At 52.7% G+C, this 18897-nt stretch overlaps 2 protein-coding genes across 2 annotated transcripts in view; one reads left to right on the forward strand and one right to left on the reverse strand.

Annotated features, from left to right (window-relative positions):
* Nucleotides 1-4539: 4539 nt before the first annotated feature.
* HOXD13 (homeobox D13) lies at nt 4540-6366 on the reverse strand. The gene is made up of 2 exons (XM_049615504.1): nt 5592-6366; nt 4540-4790 (listed from the first exon to the last, which is right to left on the reverse strand). The coding sequence occupies exons 1-2, from the start codon at nt 6364-6366 to the stop codon at nt 4540-4542; spliced, it is 1026 nt and encodes a 341-aa protein (XP_049471461.1).
* A 9016-nt stretch (nt 6367-15382) lies between these two features.
* Nucleotides 15383-18897, forward strand: part of EVX2 (even-skipped homeobox 2) — a 6692-nt gene continuing 3177 nt past the window's right edge. The window contains exons 1-3 of the mRNA XM_049615497.1: nt 15383-15809; nt 16738-17027; nt 18368-18897. The exon at nt 18368-18897 is cut by the window's right edge and continues 5 nt beyond it. Coding sequence (XP_049471454.1) covers nt 15383-15809; nt 16738-17027; nt 18368-18897 — 1247 coding nt within the window. The remainder of the gene's footprint in view (nt 15810-16737; nt 17028-18367) is intronic.

Raw genomic sequence — 18897 nt, forward strand, 5'->3', positions numbered from 1 at the left:
GCATGCTCCAAAGGTTTGCTGACGGAGGAGAAATGCATCACAAACTCTGCCCAAGTTTGGTGCCCAGGAAGGTGGTTTCAAACCAATTCTGGTGCGCTTCTCTATGGCCAAGTCCTCTGCTCCCAGGAAATTTGCGGCCATCCCGGTCCGTGGAGAATGCTGGCCCAGGAAGGGGCAGCTGCATTGGCCAATCGTGGCCAAAGGCTACATTCCTTTTATTGCCAGGAGTCACCTTGGCGACTACGTCCTGCCAACCAGAACTCCAAGCTGTTCAACTCCTCTGCAGCGGGCAGAGCAGAACGAGCTCCCCGGACTTGGTGTGGAAGGACAGAAGAGCCAGAGTCACTCGGCGGGGAACAGCACGGCTCGCCCAGGCAGCAGGCTAGCGGCGTTGCTCCGCTCAGCGCCTCCAAGGCCGCTGGCGGGTTCGGAGTTCTGGCGAACAGGGGCCTGAGCAGGAGGGGCGGCGCTCCCTCGTCGGGGGCAATGTGGTAGCCCCCTCCGCAGGCCCTCCGGTTTAGCTTGGCCAGAGGGCTATGGGTCCTCCTCCCCTGCCTCGGTCCCAAGAAACCCAGCGGCCGCGTGACTGGCGGCCACCCCAACCTGCAGCCCGCCTCGCGGTCCCCGAGCCAAGCTGGAATTGGTTAGACCGCCAGCTCCGGCACGGAGACCACACAGGCGCCGCCGGAGGGCAAGGCTGACCACCGCGCTGAGACTTTATTGTGAGTTATGGCGACCAATTGGGCGGCTCTGGGGAACGCAGTCGGTCTCTTTCTCCCGCTCTAGGGCGGGGGTATGGGGTGAGGATGGGGATGTCCGAGACTCCCCAGGGTTCTGTCAGAGTTTCCTTACCAGCTCAGACACAGAGGGAAAAAAACTCCACTCCCCGTCCTTGGGGGTGGGGGCGTGGGGAGGTGTAGGCATAAGCTGCAACCTCAGTTCTTAGGGGCTTAAGGGGTCCAGGCTCTCGTTTTGGGAAACTCTCCCTGTTTTCCAGGAGCTACAGACTCCCCAGGCCCAAAAGCTCCAGCTCCAGGGATCCCTGGAGTCTCATCTCCTCCCGTCTCAGCATGCAGCGATGCTCCGGTATTTCCAAGTCCAAGGGTGTCTTCTCCGGACCCTTAGGCAGCCGCACAGCAGCGGTTTACCCCTGGGGACTAAAGACATAAAGGCACTAAGTGAGCAATGAAAGACTAGAACAATTAGATTCCCTCCATTTCTCTTTGGCTCAGAATGGTGTTCATCTGCCCCACCTTATCTCCTGGGTTTGTAATTTCCGAGGTCCAGCAGGCAAAGTTGTACGCTGGGAGCTAAGAGCTTGGAGCTGAGGACTGCGCGGCGGGGCGGGGCGGGGGGCGGGGGCGGGGTGGAGGTGTTGGTGGGAAGGGCAGGAGGCTTGGCTGGTGAGCTGGAGAATGGGAGAGGATTTGGCCGCGGAGCTAAACCGCGAGTTCTGCCAATGCCGCCGACCGCCCAGGAGATGGCGAGCGAGCTCCACGCCTGGCGAGGCGCCGCCGCACGGTCAAGATCAACAGTGAAGGGCGGCACAGCCGGCCTGGGGTCGCCAGCCCGTGCGGTCACGGCCCGCTGCCAGGCTCCGCCAAGCGTCTCGGAAAGCCGGAGATCGTGGCAGCAAGGCTGGCGGGGACAGCGGAGTCAGAGGCACCCGGCAGGCTGCCAGACACGGGGAAGTGTCGCGGCCGCCCCTTTGTCTGGCGGTGCGTCCCGACTGCAAAAGCCTCCATCGCCTCCTGGATCACGCGTAGACGCGCGGGCCTGGAGTCTCCACCAGCGGCACTCCAAACCTGCTAGGTTTCAGACGCGTCCTCCCTGCGGCCTCTCGGTCTCCGCCCGAAGAAAGGCCTCTCTCCCAAGCTCCCTTCGCCTTTGCTCCCCGTGGGCCTCCCTACCAGCGCTCGGGCCACCTACCGGCTCCTCTCCTCCCTCCTCAATTCGGAATATAAAAGGAATGCATATAAATAGCAACGTCTTCATCTGTTATTGATTTAGCCATCAATTCAAATTCCACCGGAGAGCATTTGAGCAGTTTTAATCTTCAGCAAACCTCCCCATTTCTCCTAGGCAGAGTAAACTGACCAGCAAACTACGGATGAAAGGAAAACCTCCAGGCAATCCCCGCATCCGACAGGAAACCTCAGAAATGGACCTGGGAAATGGAGTGCGGCCCTGGAGTCTGGAATTTACCAAAAAGGAGGGAAAACGACGTTGGAAAAGAAGGGAAAACAGGCCTGCTTCAGATGAAAGCACATCTTGCGAGGAAAGCAACATGCTAATTAGAAACTCTTCCTTAAAGTGGAAGGTCGGGGTAGTTATGTCCAGGGTTAGTTATGTTCAGGGTTACTTCTCCAGAATTTGAGTCGTAGTCCGTTCTCTCTCTGTTTGCCTCTGTCTCCCTCTGTGTCTCTCTATCTCTGCCAGTTAAAACGAAGTTGGCCGCCCACGGCCAACCATCGATGCAAGATATGAAAGAAATCAAGCCGGGCCAGAGAAAACGAAAGTAGCTCCGGACCTTGGGTCTCTGCGTTTTCTCTAGCGGATCCATAAGGGAGCCCCCCCGCCATAAGAGTTTACATATTGTGTGAGGTTTTAAACATGCGTATTTAACTTACATACCAAAAAGTTAGCAACCACTAAACTGATTGTGCCTAGGCGCTAACAACACGAGGCACCCAGCTCCTCAGCGGCCATTTCCTTGAGTGGCAAAAAGGCCTCAAAAAAGCAAGTTCATTGGGCCTAAAAATTGCGTCTAGAGGTTTAGGGCGTATAATTATGGTTTTCAGTCCTCAAACGCTGTTTGGAGGATGCTCGGAAAGGGCGATAAGGGATCAGCCTGAAATGTTTCTTTTTCAATTGCCAAATATGGATGTGTCTAATTTCAGGATCTTCCAAGAGTAGATATTTATAACAGCCTTTCTAGGAAGAACACCTTCAAGTGAGCACAATTTCCTACACCCAGACACAAACATACATATTGATTAAAAAAATAAAACTAGTTGAATAAAGTGATAATATTGAAAGAGAAGTAAAATTTTATTGGAGATGTTTTTTTTTTTTTGTCCGGTAAAAAATACCATTTCAGACACCGCAAATTATATTCTCATTTAAAGACATCACTACTTATGTTAAAGCCACAGGGAAAAGGGTGGAGAGGGGTGGCGGAAATGGAGTGGAGTTTCAGAGTAGAACTGGTATTGAGTTTCCTTCATCTATAGCGAACATCATAATGTTGAGGACAACAAGATTTTATAATAAATAAGAACACAAGAGGTAACACAAGCTTGGAAAAAGAAAATATATAAAAGACGAAGAAACAAGAGAGTTCTGTTTATTTGCATCTCCCTAGGAATAAAAAAAATCATTTTTAAATGCCTGAAGCACTGCACACATATCCCAGCTCACAGACATTTCATCTACAAAAATATCTCTTGGTTGTATAAATATGCAGCACTTTAAAAAGTAGTTATTTATCATCACATCATTTTTTTTCCACCTTGAACTTTAGAGCTCCACATTTTCATATTTGTTAGATGTTTTAAAATTCCATGAGGGGCTCAATACATTTGTTCAGACAGTCAAGTTCTTCATTGGGTTCTGGACAAAAGTTCCCACCCTTGGCCACATTGATTCATTCTCTTTCAGGGGACTGAGGAGATCACTTCAGTTCTAGTCCCACAGACCCAGGGTCAAGGAGAAGGTGTGCATTTATACCATCCATGGATTACTCTCACATTTGCAGCCATTTAAATATCTGCATTCAGAGCTGGGGAAATGAAGGCATCCATGAGGACAAATTATTTTCAAATTAAAGATTATAAAAGCACAAATCGACGACATATACTAAACACATAGAAGTACAACAGCAAATGAAAGATCCAAAGTAGGGAAGATTGTCTTCATTTCAATATCGATACAAACCCTATTTAATAAGGTAGCTGCTTTTAAAGCCATCAGAGTACCTCCAGCCGCCTGTTTTTAGACTTTCCCAGTGACCTTAGAGCGCTGCCTGCCCAGAGCTGTTTCCACTTGCCTCAGGGTGACTGCTGAGAGCTAATGATTAAATTGCCCAATCACAGGATATGAATGACTGCAAATCGTTCTGCCCTAATAGATTATGAAGATAATCAGTGCTGGAAACAGGCATTTGAAGTAATTTAAGAGAATAAAACCCTAAAATCATAATGGCACTTCTGAAATTCTTTGGGGGGGGGTATTATTCAAAAGTACTTCAAGTCCTTTTATACTGGCCTGGAGGGAGAAACAGAACATTAAAAACATCATAAAAAATAAACCTAGACAAGAACAAAATCAATAATAAGCAAGTAAGAAACAGAACTACAAAGTCAGGTTGGGGTAGCAAAAGGTTTTAGAGCCTGATAGGGGAAGAGAGAAAAACAATTCACAAAATTTGCCATGATTGGCAGGGAGGTGGGAGGAATTAAATACATATTCAAGTCTTTCCGAAGGTCTTTTGGAGACAACTGAAAGCATTTAAATTCTCTTTGACCAATCTGGTCCACATCAGGAGACAGTGTCTTTGAGCTTGGAGACGATTTTCTTGTCTTTCACTCTTCGGTTCTGAAACCAAATGGTCACTTGTCTCTCGGATAGGTTCGTGGCGGCTGAGATCCGCCGCCGCTTGTCCTTGTTAATGAACTTGTTAATGGCATACTCGTTCTCCAGTTCTTTGAGCTGCAGTTTGGTGTAGGGCACCCTCTTCTTCCTCCCCCGACGGTAGACACACATGTCTGGCTGATTTAGAGCCACATCCCCTGGTATTTAAAAAAAAAAAAAAAAAAAAAAAGCACGAAAAAAATTAGACCAGGGTTTCTGGGGGCACCACTGGGGACTGTGTGTGTACATTCGGAAGGGGTATGGAGAATAAAGAAAACCAGGCTGTTTGCATTTTATTATTGTTTACACAGACATATTATTTACACATTATTAAAGAAAGATTATTTACACTTCAAAGTGAAGGCCATTTGATGCTGATGGATCATCATGGTTTCTCAAACCAGCATCTTAACAAGCCTTCAATTTTATGGCATGGTTATTGTGGACAGTTACAAGGACAGTTTCTGCAAATGCCTGTGGCATACATACAAACAGTCTTTTAAAAATCCAGTTTGTTGTTGTTGTTGTTCAAGCTTTGATTTCTTGTGTTCCTGTGTTTGGAGGTTGTGAGCTCTTAGAAGCTTAGTGGTCACCCTGGGGCAGACGTGTGCTTCAAAAGTGGGGCCCAACACTGACACTTCTTTGGGGAGGAGGGGCCAAGGCCTGGGCAAAGGGCACGCAAAGACCTTCAACTGTGGGAGAAAAACAGGCTTGTACCCGCAGGCAGAAGAAAAGGGTTGTGAGAAAGACAGTTGAAATCAAAGGAGAAATGTACAGATTTCAGGCAAACTGGACGAACTGTTCCATAGGTTAACCCTGGCCGGCCAGGAGGACTAGCGCAGCTCCCAAGTAGGGGCATACACTACTAGCGCTTTCTTTTCGTTCTCGCGCTCTCTCTCTCCCTCTTCCCTCCCCTCCCTCCCTCCCTCCCGGCCACCCCTTTCCCCCGTCGCCCCTACCTGGAAAGGAGGATTTCCAAAAATGGGAGCCCTGTGTCTGGTCCTTGGCACAGTACACCTGGCTGTTCCACCCGTTGGCCAGCGTCCAGGACTGGTAGCCCTCCATGGAGATGTACGCCTCGTGCCGAGGCTCCCCGGAACCGAAGGTGGACACCATGTCGATGTAGCCAGGCACGTGCTGGTAGGGACTCGTGTAGCCCTGGTAGAAGGACACCTCCTTGGCTCTTGCGGGCACCTCGTTGGCCGGTACGCTGCTGCTTGCCAGGCCCGACACGTCCATGTACTTCTCCACCGGGAAGCCTCCCAGCGAGGCGTGCGGCGACGACTTGAGAGCGTTTTGCTGTAAGCCCACGCCGTGCGACATGCGGCAACTGTAGTAGCCGTTGCCGAAGTGGTAGCCGTAGCCCAGAGCTGGGGCGCCCGGAGGCGCTGCAGCGGCCGCGCCGGGCGCGGGACACTCTTTGGCGGAGGGAGCCTCTGGACGCGCTGCGACCACAGCCGAAGATGACGACGACGAGGCGGATCCCGCACGCTCCGAGGTCCCCGGGTATGCGAAGCCCGAGGCCGCCGCCGCCGCTGCCGCCGCCGCCGCCGCTGCCGCCGCCGCACGCCCGGAGTGTGTCCCGGCGAACACTGGCGCCGAGAGGAAGCCGCGACACTGGCCGGGGGCCGCCGCCGCCGCCACGGAGGAGGAGGAGGAGGAGGCTGGGGCCGCCCCGGCGGCCCCGCCGTCCGCCCGCAGCCCGTCCATGTCCCAGCTCCCGGCGCGGCTCATGGCCCGGCCCGGCCCGGCCCTGGCCCCGGCCCCGGCCCCGCGCAGGACACCATGGCGCGGCGCGCTTCCTCCCCTTTCTCTCTCGTTCTCTGGCTCCCGCCCTCTTCCTCTCGCCCTCTCTCCCTCTGCGAGCCTCCCGCCTCCCGCCCGCCCGCCCTCCAACAGGTTAGCTCATCGCGGGACGTTTATAAAAACGAAGTTCAGGTTGGGAGGGGGCCGGGGCCGGTCGGGGGGCCTCCTCCCTCCCCGAGGGCTCCCGCTCGGGGCCGCGCCATTGGCTGCGCGGGGCCACGTGGGGGTGGGGGCGCGGGAGAGTCTGGCTCCAGGCCGGGGGCCCGCTGGACCCACCCACCCCGGCCCCTACCCCTTCCCAGCCCCTAGCGCAGCCCACCGCCCCTTCCCGCCCTCCTCTGGACCCTGGCGTTTGCGCCGAAGCCAACCCCCACGAGCTGATTGCGCGACCGCCCATCCTAGGCCCTGTCTGCGACTGAGAAGGGCGCCGAGGCCTGCCGCTTGTTTCGGCCACGGCTGTTTTTGCCACCTCTCCTCGGATCCCCGAGCCGTACAACCAAACGAAGGCGAAGGACAGAGATGGTCAGAATGATGTGAAAACAGCCTGATTTTTGACCCTGTTGCTTAATCCCTTGGATTAGCTGACCTAGACCCCAAACCCGAGGGAGCTAATTTTCCCTACGTTAAGCATTGCTACCGGGCAAAGGCATTTCACGCATGTTCTCATAAAGGATCCTCCGAATTAAGACCAATTGGAGCAGACCCTCCCTACACACACACACACACACACACACACACACACACCCCGTCCACCAGGAAAATGCCCACGAAGCGCCCTTGGTGCCGGGACAGAGACTTACAAGTAAGTCAAGCGGACGAAAAGACTCGGCCTTGACGCGGCGAACGTGACGATCTGCCCCAGGGAGAAAAGGACGGATGCCTGGTCCACACTATTCGCCTCTACACTCAGGCCTGCCGGGAGTCGCCTCCCGAACTGGGCTCCCCGGCCCTTGCTCAGATTCCCCTGGCCAGCAGCAAGACCCTGTGGAAAGCTCTTGGAGAAAGCCACTCTGCTGCCCGCCACGAAACTTCTGCGCCTCCCCTGCAGCCCAACTGCCTCTTGCATTTTGCAGCCACCACCCGCCCCCGCCCATTACTCACACCAATTAATTGAAAACTTCACTTTCCCAGGGACCTTTGTTTCGCTTTCTTTTCCAAGCTGCCAACTGCAGAGAACTGAGAGGGGCAAATTAGGAAGGAGTTTTTTCCCCCCGCGAGCAAAGTTGGGGCTCCTGATAGGAGCAGCCAGAGCGACTGGGTCTGGTCTCCCGGGATAAAGTGGGCTCCTGTGACAAGCATCACAGCCCTGACCGGATTCATCCCTTCGTGCCATTTCTCAGACACAGAGCCCCAGCACTGCACCCCCCCCCATCTTAGCCATTAATGGGGAGCTGGTATGTGTCCGGCTGTAGACTTAAGGCTACACCTTAGGAGCAACGTTTCATTTGAGGAGTTGAAGGTGCTGGGTGGGGTTCAGGAGCCCTCAGAGTGAGCCCATTTGGTTCTGTAGCATCAACTCCCCAGGTCAGCCCATCTCCAAGAAAATTGTTCCCCTGAGCCTTGATTGGTGAAGCCAGCTTGTCACCCAGACCTGCCATTCCTGGACCCAAGACATGACTGGATGGGGCAAGTAAAAACGCCAAAGAGGCCCTCCTGGGCCTGGCCTGGCATTGCAGGGTGGGCTGCTGGTGTTGGGAGTGTTGACACGCAAAACGCAGTAACCATAAAAGGCTCAAATAAAGGGGAAAGTTATGAGAGGGGCGCTGGAAAGGAAAAGCAGGGGAATTTGACCTTTTTGAAGTCCTAGATGTGTTCATGATCAAATTTGAGTCAGAGGGGGCTGAGCCTTTTTAGAAAGTCATAGGGAATAGAAGTTTGCTGGTGAGAGCAATTTTGGTTACTCGAAACAAGGAGGCAAAAGTTAGTAACGGAAGCTGAATTGGCGTTTTTAAAACACCAGCGGGGCCAGGTGACAGAGTTGCGGACTTTTTGAAAGAGTTTGGCTGGGTCGTCTTTACCCAACAATTTTGGTACCAAACCAGTCATGGAATGCTGCCCCGAAACACTTATTTTTCCTTTGTCTTCCTTGCTTTTTCTCAGAGAGAGAAAATACAGGCATCTTTAAAAGTTTTTTTTTCCCCTGTGACCTCAAAAAGCAAATTTGTTGAAATAATTTCTAAGACATAACCGGCACCAATGAACTTTCAGTCTTTTAAAACTAAATATCCCTGTGATTTTGCACACCGGGACCTCTATGCCATATTCTATCTGATACACTTTATTAGCCGATTATACGCCAAAAAAAATGAAGAAAATGAAATTAAGCTAGGAAGGAAGAATTTGTCAAGTTTTGCTGATTTGAGACAGCCCTTCAATTTTGGTTTGATTTTCCATGCAGCAAATTAAATTGTGCAGGACTGGGAGTAAAGTCCCAATTCATGCTCTTTTTGAAAGACATTAATGCTCTAATTGAAAGAGGCTTCTCAATGATGGCCCTGCCTCCAATTGCCCTGGGGGACTTTCACAGGATTTGGGGTTTCTCTGCCCATCCTAGTGGATGTTCAGGGATGACGGAGGTTTTGAACAACAAGGAGCTTTGGCTTTTGCTACCCTGCCGCTGAACCTGTTTCCAGTACAGCCTTCGAAGTCGCGGCACTGGGGGAGCCAGTTCCCCTTAGGAAAGAGGTTCAGACTGGACCCTACTGGGATTCCCCTTAGGAAAGAGGTTCAGACTGGACCCAGCACCCCAGGGCAGCTGCTACTATTGGATCACAGGGCTGTGGTTGAGTACCAAGCAAAGTCAGGGCTGCTGTGTTTATGAACTAATAAGACACATAGGTTACAAGCCAGGGGTGGTAGGTAGTGGAGGAATTTTGAGGCTGAATTTGCGGAAACATTTCATTTAGCTTGTGTACCCTTGTGTCCGAGTTGATCTTAGGTTTAAACCTAATGGGAATAATTTTCTTTACTGGCCAGGAGCACAGACTGAACCCTGTGTATGTGTGGAGGTGCATCATGTTGGGGCTTTAACAACAGGCATAATCTTTGTTAAATGAAAATCCTTTGTCACCAGACAGAAATGTCTCCAAACACTGATGTGTTACTCAGTGAAACCAGTTTTGTCACATTTCCTGATTTGAGTGAGAAACGCTTCATTGCCCAAGGTCCCACTGAGGGAAGGGAGCAGCAGGGAGAGGGAGAGAGGGAGAGGTCAGCTCTGCCTTCCTTTCCCATCACTTGCTTTTCTCTCTCCTCTCTTTCCATAGGCACCCTTTTTGGTAATTAATAATGTTCTGAAAGTTACATCCTCCCTTGTCCTCCTTGTAAACGATCTTTCAAATCATGTCCTTGTCCTGGGTTGGGGAATGGGTGGGTGAAGGCTGCGATTTAGATTTATTGATGAACATAAGTTCCTCTGCTAGCCAAGACAGCAGTGAGCTCAATTAACCACATAATCCTGACCATTAGGGTAGGATAACAATTACCAAGTCCCATCAGAGCGGGGTGCTGGAAATTCCTTTGAAAGTGTTTTCCTTGATGGTCACACCGGGAAAGGCAGGACACCTTCCTAATTAACTCGTAAGAAGCCAACAATTCAGTGTAGAAATAAAGTCTTAATTCCAAAATAAAGTCTTAAATCCAGCGGAACTGGCTGGAGAACTCTCAACCAAGTCTGTACCCTGCCAACTTTGAAGTGAATTTTCTCTCTGTAGGCAATACCCAGTTTCATTTGGGTTGGATGGATATATATATATATATATATATATATATATATATATATATACATATTTTTTTTTTAAACAACAAATCTAGGGTAAAGAAAGGGGTTTCTAGCAAAAGCCAGACAGTGGAATCCTCAGTTTGGGCACTTTCTATGTCTGAGATGTATTCCATTTGAATTTGACAATACAATTAGCCTATAGTAAATGTAAATTGTCTGCAACAGCGACAACAGAACGCTCTCTAAACCTGAAGCGCTATTTGATGAACCCAGGTCTGCCTCCCACAGGGTAGTGGGCCCTTGTTTGGGATGAAGAGAACACCTTCAGCCCTGGCAAAAATTAAACACAGCAAGAGTCTTCCCTCTTAGAGAAACACTAATCTCCCGGAGAAGAGGGCATCGGAGGGTGGGCCCAGAGCTCGAGGATACTGGTGACTTGCTGCTTTTTTCCACAATACAAAAGCTGGGACTGCAATCTTCTTCTGTTTTGTCCTGTATCTCAAGGTGTGGGATTGTTCTCAGGATACGCTTCTCTAGCAATGTCATTGTTAACTAAAGTCCTGTAAGTGCTCACTCTGTGGGCCTTTGGAGATGAAAGAAAATAAATGTTTCACTCTCTTTCTCCCCATCGTCTCTCTGTGTGTGTGTGTGTATGTGTGTGTGTGTGTCCATTACGCAGAGCCCGCGGTCTCTATGAGGAATCCACGTGTGGTCACCAGCAGGGAGAAGGGATGAAGGTTAGGGAAATGCCTAACTACGAAGGTGGGAGGGGGGCGCGCAGGGAGGGAGGGGGAGGGGCAAGTGGTCAGGCTTAGTTTCCCGGCCCGGCAGCTCGCAGTTCCTCAGGCCTGGCGCTAGATGTCCCTGCAAGTTTTCCTGTCGCGTCCGAGGGCGCACAAGCTTCAGGCGGCCAGCCCCAGAGTCCAGGGAGAAAGTACCCTGCCTCCACTCCCTGGTCATCCGTGGTAGGGTGCGCAATTGTAGCGGGAAGAGGACAACCAGAAGCAGCCAGAGAGACCTATAAGAGACAACGTGAGGACGACCTGCCGAGGGATGGCAGCAAAAAGTTGCCAGTAAGGATTCTGGCCTGGAGTCGCCGAAGCCGAGGTTCCTTCCCTTATAAACCGAAACCTCCAAGCCTTAAGCCGTGGGGACTGCATTTACCCAAAAGAAAATGTACCAGTGGTTCGAAGCCCAGGCTTTAGCGGTTCTGAGGTCCCACCACACCCAGGCGGTCCCAGTCCCCGAACGAGCTTGCGTCCCTATGCGGGCCCGCGAGTTTTGGGCCCTCTTGATCGGGAGCTTACCGTGCGGAAGACCGAAGCCAGGCCCGGGCGGACGCAGGGCTCCCGTTACAACTCCGATTTTACCGGCGCCCTCCCTTCGGGAAGCCTGGACAAATTTTTATTACCTTCAGTCGAAGGCCAAAAGTGTTTACCACTTCACCTCGGAGGACCTGCTGCTGCTCAAGAAACAAATATTTAGTCTGGAAGCCTAACACACACACAAAAATTAGACCTCTTTCATGTAATTCCTTCTTTCCACCAAAAAGTGCTTTTCCAGTCCATTTGGAGAAAGCCCTTCCCAGGCCCTCCTCTCCCCCCTCCACCCCGCCCCCAATGCACCTTAAAAATTCTTGCCAAACCACGGGGGCATGGGTTGGATTCCTGTCTTGTTTTATTGAGTGAGTCCTGTACCTTGGTAGTAGGTAGAAGGCCTTGATATAGCCCGGACTCTAGGTCTAAAAACTAGGAACACTTGAGAGGCCCATTCTCAGTTTCAACCCCTGCAATCTGGAGAGAGGTCCAAGGTTTGGGCATTTCATTAACAAACATCAACAAATGTTAATCTTCTCACTACCCTCTATACACGCTCAATGTTTTTGAGGTGGGCCTGTATTTAAAGAAGAAATATGTAAAATGAAAAAAAAAATCAACCAAAAATGCTGCCCCAAAGCTTTTAAACTTGGATATATAACTTGGATATTATCAGAGAAAAGTTTAAATCAGCAAGTCCTTCAACCTCTCTGTGTGGAAAGTTTCTCATCTCAGTAAAAGGGTAATAGAGTGGATCTGGAGAGTTGCTGTGAACTTTAGAGGAGATAATATATGTAAAAAGCACGTGTAATTTTAGTGTAAAAGCTATAAATAAATTGCCCAATATTACTATACTAGTAGGTATGGAATCTAAATAAATTAAGGAACATTAAATATTGTAACGGAGTGCTCACTGTCTCCCGTGAAACATTGCTAAACACGGTTTAGGGGGGAAATTATGTGTCTTTTACTGTGAATAGTTTCTCTGACATGGTCTCCAGTGTACCTTTTATAATAAACTTGCTAGAATATGAAATATTACTTTTATTTAAAAGGTGCAAAATAGTTTTCAAACCCACTAATGAATGAAGGTGTCGCCTAGAAACGGTGTTTTACCTTTTCAACAGCCTGAGGTCCGGTTTGGCGAAGGCTTTGGGACCAGAGGCGTGAGGTCCCAGAGGAAGGGAAGAAGCCTTGAGCGAAGGAGGAAGGGGTTGCCGTCCGCACCCCAGCCCCCAGCGGTGGCTTCTGCGATTGAAAGCAGCTCGCAGCTGCCGAAACCGCGAATAAAACAGACGGGGGCGCCAAACGACAGCAATAAAGGCATCTGCGACTTCCGCCCGGGTCGCGCCTCCGCAGATCACACCCCCACCCCCCACCCCCACCAGGGCCTTGGCCACCCACGGACCCAAGCCTGGACCGAAATGTCCCATTCATTTCCCTAAGCAAGTGGGACTAGGGAGAGGGTACCCTTCCCAGGTTCCTGGGACAGCGACTTCTTTTTGCCAGGAGCACCCTACCAGAGGTGGCAGAACTGGGGGCCTGGACTGTGGAGCAAGGAGGGAGAGGTGGGGGTGTCCACAAGACTAATCTTTGACCGCGTTAATGGCCAGAAAGCCGGCTCGAGGAGGGGTCATAGTGCTCGGAGTCGTGTGGCCTCGAGGATAGGGTGGGAGGCGGACGCTAAGTCAAGTCTTGTTCTGGGTTCCCAACCCCCGCTCCGCGCCCCCCACCCCCCAACTCTGTAGCCACCGCATGCCTATCCAGCTTTCCATTTCTCACCTTGGGGGAGAATTCCGTTTATTACCTAAAGAGGTGGAATTGATTTTCTAAGCAAAGCTCGCGTTGTTGAAGTAAGTTGGCGCCGAGGGGAACAGGAGAGAAACTTTTGGCATTGACTATGTGTATAAATGTATATAAATATATTTAACACCTCGTCTCCCCTTACATTCCTGACGCGCCCCCAACGGGTTCAAGGTTAAAAGGAAAGCGCCAACGGAGAGATGGGCAAAGAGATTCTGGGTTTGCCCCTAACACACCCCAATGTGCTGGGTGTGGCGGCACGGAGGAAGAAGGGGGGCTGGGTTGGGGTCTGAATTGGCGCCGAGGCGAGGATGCAAGACCCGCGCCGGGCGCCCAGATTGCCAGGGTCTCTCGGCCGCTTCGGAAGCTTGCAGGCGACCTCTGTGTCCTGTCCCTATCTTCTCGTTCCCGCCTGTGGCCGCGGATTCTCCTCTTTTGCTGCTGGCTGGCAGACCCGCACGCATTGGGGGTCCGGACAGGGTGGGGCGCAAGCGCAGGAGGAGATGTGCAACGGCCTTGAGTGAAGATTGATCTTCGTTAAAATGGTTGCCACCGGCGTCATTATGACCATCAAAGTTATCGCCAAGAGGCTCAGCCGCCAAGCTCAGGCCGCAAGAAGCAGCAGCAAGGCTGGTCCGCGACTCTCCGCGCCCAGGCTCAGCACCGGGAATACTCAGGGCCACAGGTAAGAGGCCTGGTTGGGGGAGGAGAGGAAGGAGAGAAGAAAGAGCAGTGGAGAAGGAAGGATAGCGGGATGGTAGGGGAAGGAGGCTAAGTCCCTTCTTTCCTCCTTTGACCTAGAAATTCGGCAACTTTGCCACAAATAATTCGATTTGAGGAGGGAGGGGGAAAGTTGGCAACGCAAAAAGTGGATCTGGGGCGGCCCATATGGCGTTGTAAATCGCGACTGTGTTTAAAGTTAGCTGTCGAATTCTACTATGAAATCGTCCAGCCGAGTTCATTTCCCCCAGGGAAAATGCGTAGGCGAGAAGCCTATCCATCAGCAGGGTTATAAAAGTAAAAAACCCAGGACTTCAAGTTCAGTACTCACTCTGCAAACGGTGTTAAAAAATCAGAGAGGACCTAATGATTTCCGTTTGGAGGCGCGGGCCCAACGCACCTCCCCAGCCACGTAGCACTAAAGTGCTTTCAAAACTCTATGATATTTCCTTTCCCTTTCTCTGTCTCTCTCTCAGTCTCTCTCTCTCTCTCTCTCAGCTGGGGTGGGAGGAGAACAGCCACGCTGAGGCGAAGCAGTGGGGAGAGAGAAAATTAGGCATCCTATTTGTTAAATAAAATACATATTTGATTCTAAAATTCGAAAGATAAGTAATCCAGACAGGAGCGCAAGGTCTTCTCCTTACGCAACTCTTCTACATCCTCCCTCTTGTCCCCTCCCTTACCCCCTCCCGCTTGTAAATGTTAAAAAAAAAAAAAAAAAAAAAAAAAAAAAAAAAAAAACCTTCCCGACGATCTACTCTGGAAAATCAAAGCATTATCTATTATTTAACACGTATCTGTGTCCGAGGAAAAATGAGGAAGGCGCTGCATGATTAGGACCTAAGGGGCAACCCAGCAAACTGAGAGCGTAATGATGCCCCTAAATGAAGGGGGAAATGTGCCGCGGCGCGCTCTATTAATCAGACTGTCAATTTCACCCCCGAGGCCAAACCCCCGGGCGAACAGAACCGGCTCTGAGCGGGCAAAGGACCGGAGCCTCCCTCCTCACTTCTTGTCTCTTCTCGCCTCCTACCTGGATCTATTTGTCTGCTCCGAAGCTGCCTTCATTACCCACTGACAGGAGCGTGTATTTATTTGCTTATAAACCTGTTACAATAAATGATTATTCGAACGGCGTCATTCGTACCTTAATGACGAGCGAGCGCTACTTTTTGATGAATGACATCTCGGGCTCGGAAGGATGTATGGGTCATTTTGACCAGTCATTCCCTCGCTCTGGCATCCCACAATTTTTCCGCCTCCCTCCAAAAGAGATAATAATATTTAGAGGCGCTCGCTGGGGCTGAATGAGAATTAGCCCTAGGCGCAGCCCATCATTAGGACGGGACAGCCGGGCCACTGTGACATTTTTTAGAAAGCTGAGATGATGGAAAGAATAAGAAAAGAGATGATTCTGATGGAGAGGGGGCTGCACAGCCCCACGACCGGCAAGCGGTTCTCCAATTTATCCGATTCGGCTGGCAATGCTGTGCTCGAGGCCCTGGAAAATTCGCAGCACCCGGCTCGCCTCAGCCCGCGCCTGCCGTCCGCCCCCCTGCACGGCGCTCTGGGAGACCTCCCTGCCAAGGGCAAATTCGAAATAGACACTTTGTTCAACCTGCAGCACCCGGGCAGCGAAAGCACCGTCTCCTCCGAAATCTCGTCCGCCGCCGAAGGCCGTAAAAAGCCGGGTCATTATTCAGAGGCGGCCGCCGAGGCGGACATGAGCAGCGACGTGGAGGTGGGCTGCTCGGCGCTGCGCTCCCCTGGCGGCCTTGCTGCCGCGCCGCTCAAGGAAAACAATGGCAAAGGTAACCGCGCCGCCCTTGCCGCGCTCTCTAGTCCTATCCTCCCGGTTCTTCCGCGGCCCCTGCTGGTCCGTCCTACTGCCTTTGCCCCTAACCGACCCTCCGCAGGCAAGCTGCACCCAGCGGGCTCGAGCGGGGGCGGGACGCATGCTGGGAACCTTGCCCTCCTGCTCTGCTCCTTGAGCCTCCCAGCGAGGCGCAGGCCTGGGAGGTTCCAGGCCCGCCCGCCCGCCCGCCCGCCTTCGCCCGAGTCTGTGAAAATGTTCCTTCGGGCTGGTCTAAAAGCCCATGCGAGCTGGCCGACCTCTAGCAAACCGCTGAGTCGCGCTAAGGGAAGGGTGCCCCGGGTAGCTGCTCTGAACCCCCCTTGCCCCTGATTCCCCAAGGCCGAGTGGAGGGGGCATCCTGAGTAAGTCGGAGGGAGCCTCGCCGGGCGCCTCTGGGAGACCCGCTTGGGTCAGCGGGAGAAAGAGTTGAAAAGTAGAGTCCACCCCCTAATGGTTCCGGTTTGAGCTGCTGCTGTCTTTTGAATTCTAAAAATATTTTTAACCAAACCCAAAAGACCATCAAAGAATGGTTGGAAACCCTACAGAAAGCTGCCCTGCCATCTCCTGACCAAGGTAAACCTAGAGTTTACCAAACTACGCCTAGATGTAGGCATTTTCCCTTGGCCACTCTTCCTCCTGAGTTGAAAATTTCTAATTATTAAGAAAAAAAGAAACTTCCTAATTGAGTTCCTATTATTTGGTTAAGAAGGGTTCCCCAAACTTTATTGATTCCATTCAAGGCAGCAATTTGTAAGCATGACAGACCCCATCAATTCAGGCAGCTTCTTGCCTTTCTCTCCCGGCTTCCCCCATCCGCGCTCAGCTCCAGCGCGGAGATCTCGGCCCTACAGTGACTCTCGCGCTGTCGGCCGTTTGTTTGCCAGGGTACTCGGAGAGCGGCTCCGCCGCGGGCACCACGACGTCTGCGTCGGGCTCCGGCCTTGGCAGCCTGCATGGAGGCGGCGGCAGCGGCAGCGGCGGCGGCGGCGGCGGCGGGGGCGCGTCGCTGGGCGGCTCCGGCTCTGGCGCGGATCAGGTGCGGCGCTACCGCACGGCGTTCACCCGCGAACAGATCGCCCGCCTGGAGAAAGAGTTCTACAGGGAGAACTATGTGTCGCGGCCCCGCCGGTGTGAGCTGGCCGCTGCGCTCAACCTGCCCGAAACCACCATCAAGGTATCGATTCCAGCACGCGCCTTTTCTAGACTCCCCGGGGGTGTGTGTGTGTGTGTGTGTCTGGGTTGGTTTTTGTTTCTCCTTTCTCTTTCCTGGGTGGCCACATTTAGCTGAGGGCCTGAAAATCTGCGGGGTAGAGTCACCAACGGAATTGGTATATTTGTTTCTCAGCTGCCGCATCCGAAGGTTTGGCCGGCCTGGCTGACCTGGGAAGCCCGGGGAATGGCGGAGCTGATGCCGGAAGCATTGGCCTCTGTTCAATTTTGCCCAGCCGCCTGCCCAGGTGCCCCTAGCCCATGTCCATGGCCCCACTTTCCCCTCGGCGGCAAAGCCGGCTGGTCTTTGTTCCTCTGGCACGAACCCTAGGTGAAACTTTTCATCTGCTCTTGATCTTGGAGATTTATTTTCCACATAAATCGTTACAACATGGAGGAAGGAATACTGTATTTTAAAAATCGATTGGGTTCAGAAAGTAGTTTCCTAAACATTTTTTCTCCTGGGCAGCAGGAAAAAAGCAACCTCCTGGGGAAGGGAGACTACAACGAAATTGTCCTTACTTATATATCTCTAAGTGATTAATTTTATTAACCTGGGAGCGATAGCTGGGAGGTTGGGCGATTTGGCGAACGCTTGGCGGAGGATCTCACACTCTAGAAAAAGCAAAGAGGAAGCTCCAACGGATAAGGGAGGTTGTGGAAGTCTCCCTTTGGTTTGATCGGGCTTTCTTTAATTTAGAGTTGTGACGAGTGATGTCTTCATTAGACTGTCTTGGGAGGGGTATAACAGTCCCTTTCCCAGTTTAAGAGGATGTTGTTCCCGCCACTCACTTGAGGCAAACGATTCCAACAAAAATCATCCCTTCAGTATCAAAATCGTACCCGTGCCCTTGGGGCAGGCCCTTGCAGCTCAGAGGACTCAAGACCTCGAGCGGCGACCTTTTATGAAAGCTGCCGCGGTAGCCCCTCTTCAACGGTGGCCTAGAATCCGTGCAAATCCTGGGATTGAGAGACCGGTGCTCAGCAAGGCTGGGCACCAGTGTGTGGCGGGAAGGAGAGGGAAGGTTGCGTTGGGAACCGTAAAACGCAGCGGAGAGTAAGGGAACAGGAGCCGCAGGAGTCGGACACAGGGCAGATTATTTTTGCTGAGGAAGGTGTGCCCACTCCTGTTCCCACTGCCTCCCTCACTGCCAGCTGGGAGAATAGGGGGTCTCCAAACTGGGTCGGGTGGAAGGGGAGTAGGTCAGGCCTTTCGGAGGTCCGAGAAGGGTGCAGAGGCCCAGGGAGGGGGCTGAGGCCTCAGGGCACTCCCTAACTCGGGCCGCGGTGCGGCTCTCCCTTCAGGTGTGGTTCCAGAACCGGCGCATGAAGGACAAGCGGCAGCGCCTGGCTATGTCGTGGCCGCACCCGGCCGACCCCAGCTTCTACACCTACATGATGACGCACGCGGCCGCCACCGGAAGCCTGCCCTACCCCTTCCACTCGCACGTGCCGCTACACTATTACCCGCACGTGGGTGTCACGGCTGCGGCCGCGGCGGCTGCGGCCTCCGGCGCAGCGGCCGCGGCCTCGTCGCCCTTCGCCACTTCCATCCGCCCGCTGGACACCTTCCGTGCCCTCTCGCACCCCTACTCCCGGCCGGAGCTGCTGTGCAGCTTCCGCCATCCGGGCCTCTACCAGACGCCCGCGGCCGCCGCGGGGCTCAACAGCGCGGCCTCGGCCGCCGCGGCTGCAGCAGCTGCGGCGGCTGCGGCCTCCTCGGCCGCGGCGGCCGGGGCGCCCCCCAGCGGCGGCTCCGCGCCCTGCTCGTGCCTCAGTTGCCACAGCAGTCAATCCGCCGCGGCGGCCGCAGCAGCAGCCGCGGCGGCCCTGGG

Source organism: Panthera uncia, assembly GCF_023721935.1.
Source record: "Panthera uncia isolate 11264 chromosome C1 unlocalized genomic scaffold, Puncia_PCG_1.0 HiC_scaffold_3, whole genome shotgun sequence".
NCBI lineage: Eukaryota > Metazoa > Chordata > Mammalia > Carnivora > Felidae > Panthera > Panthera uncia.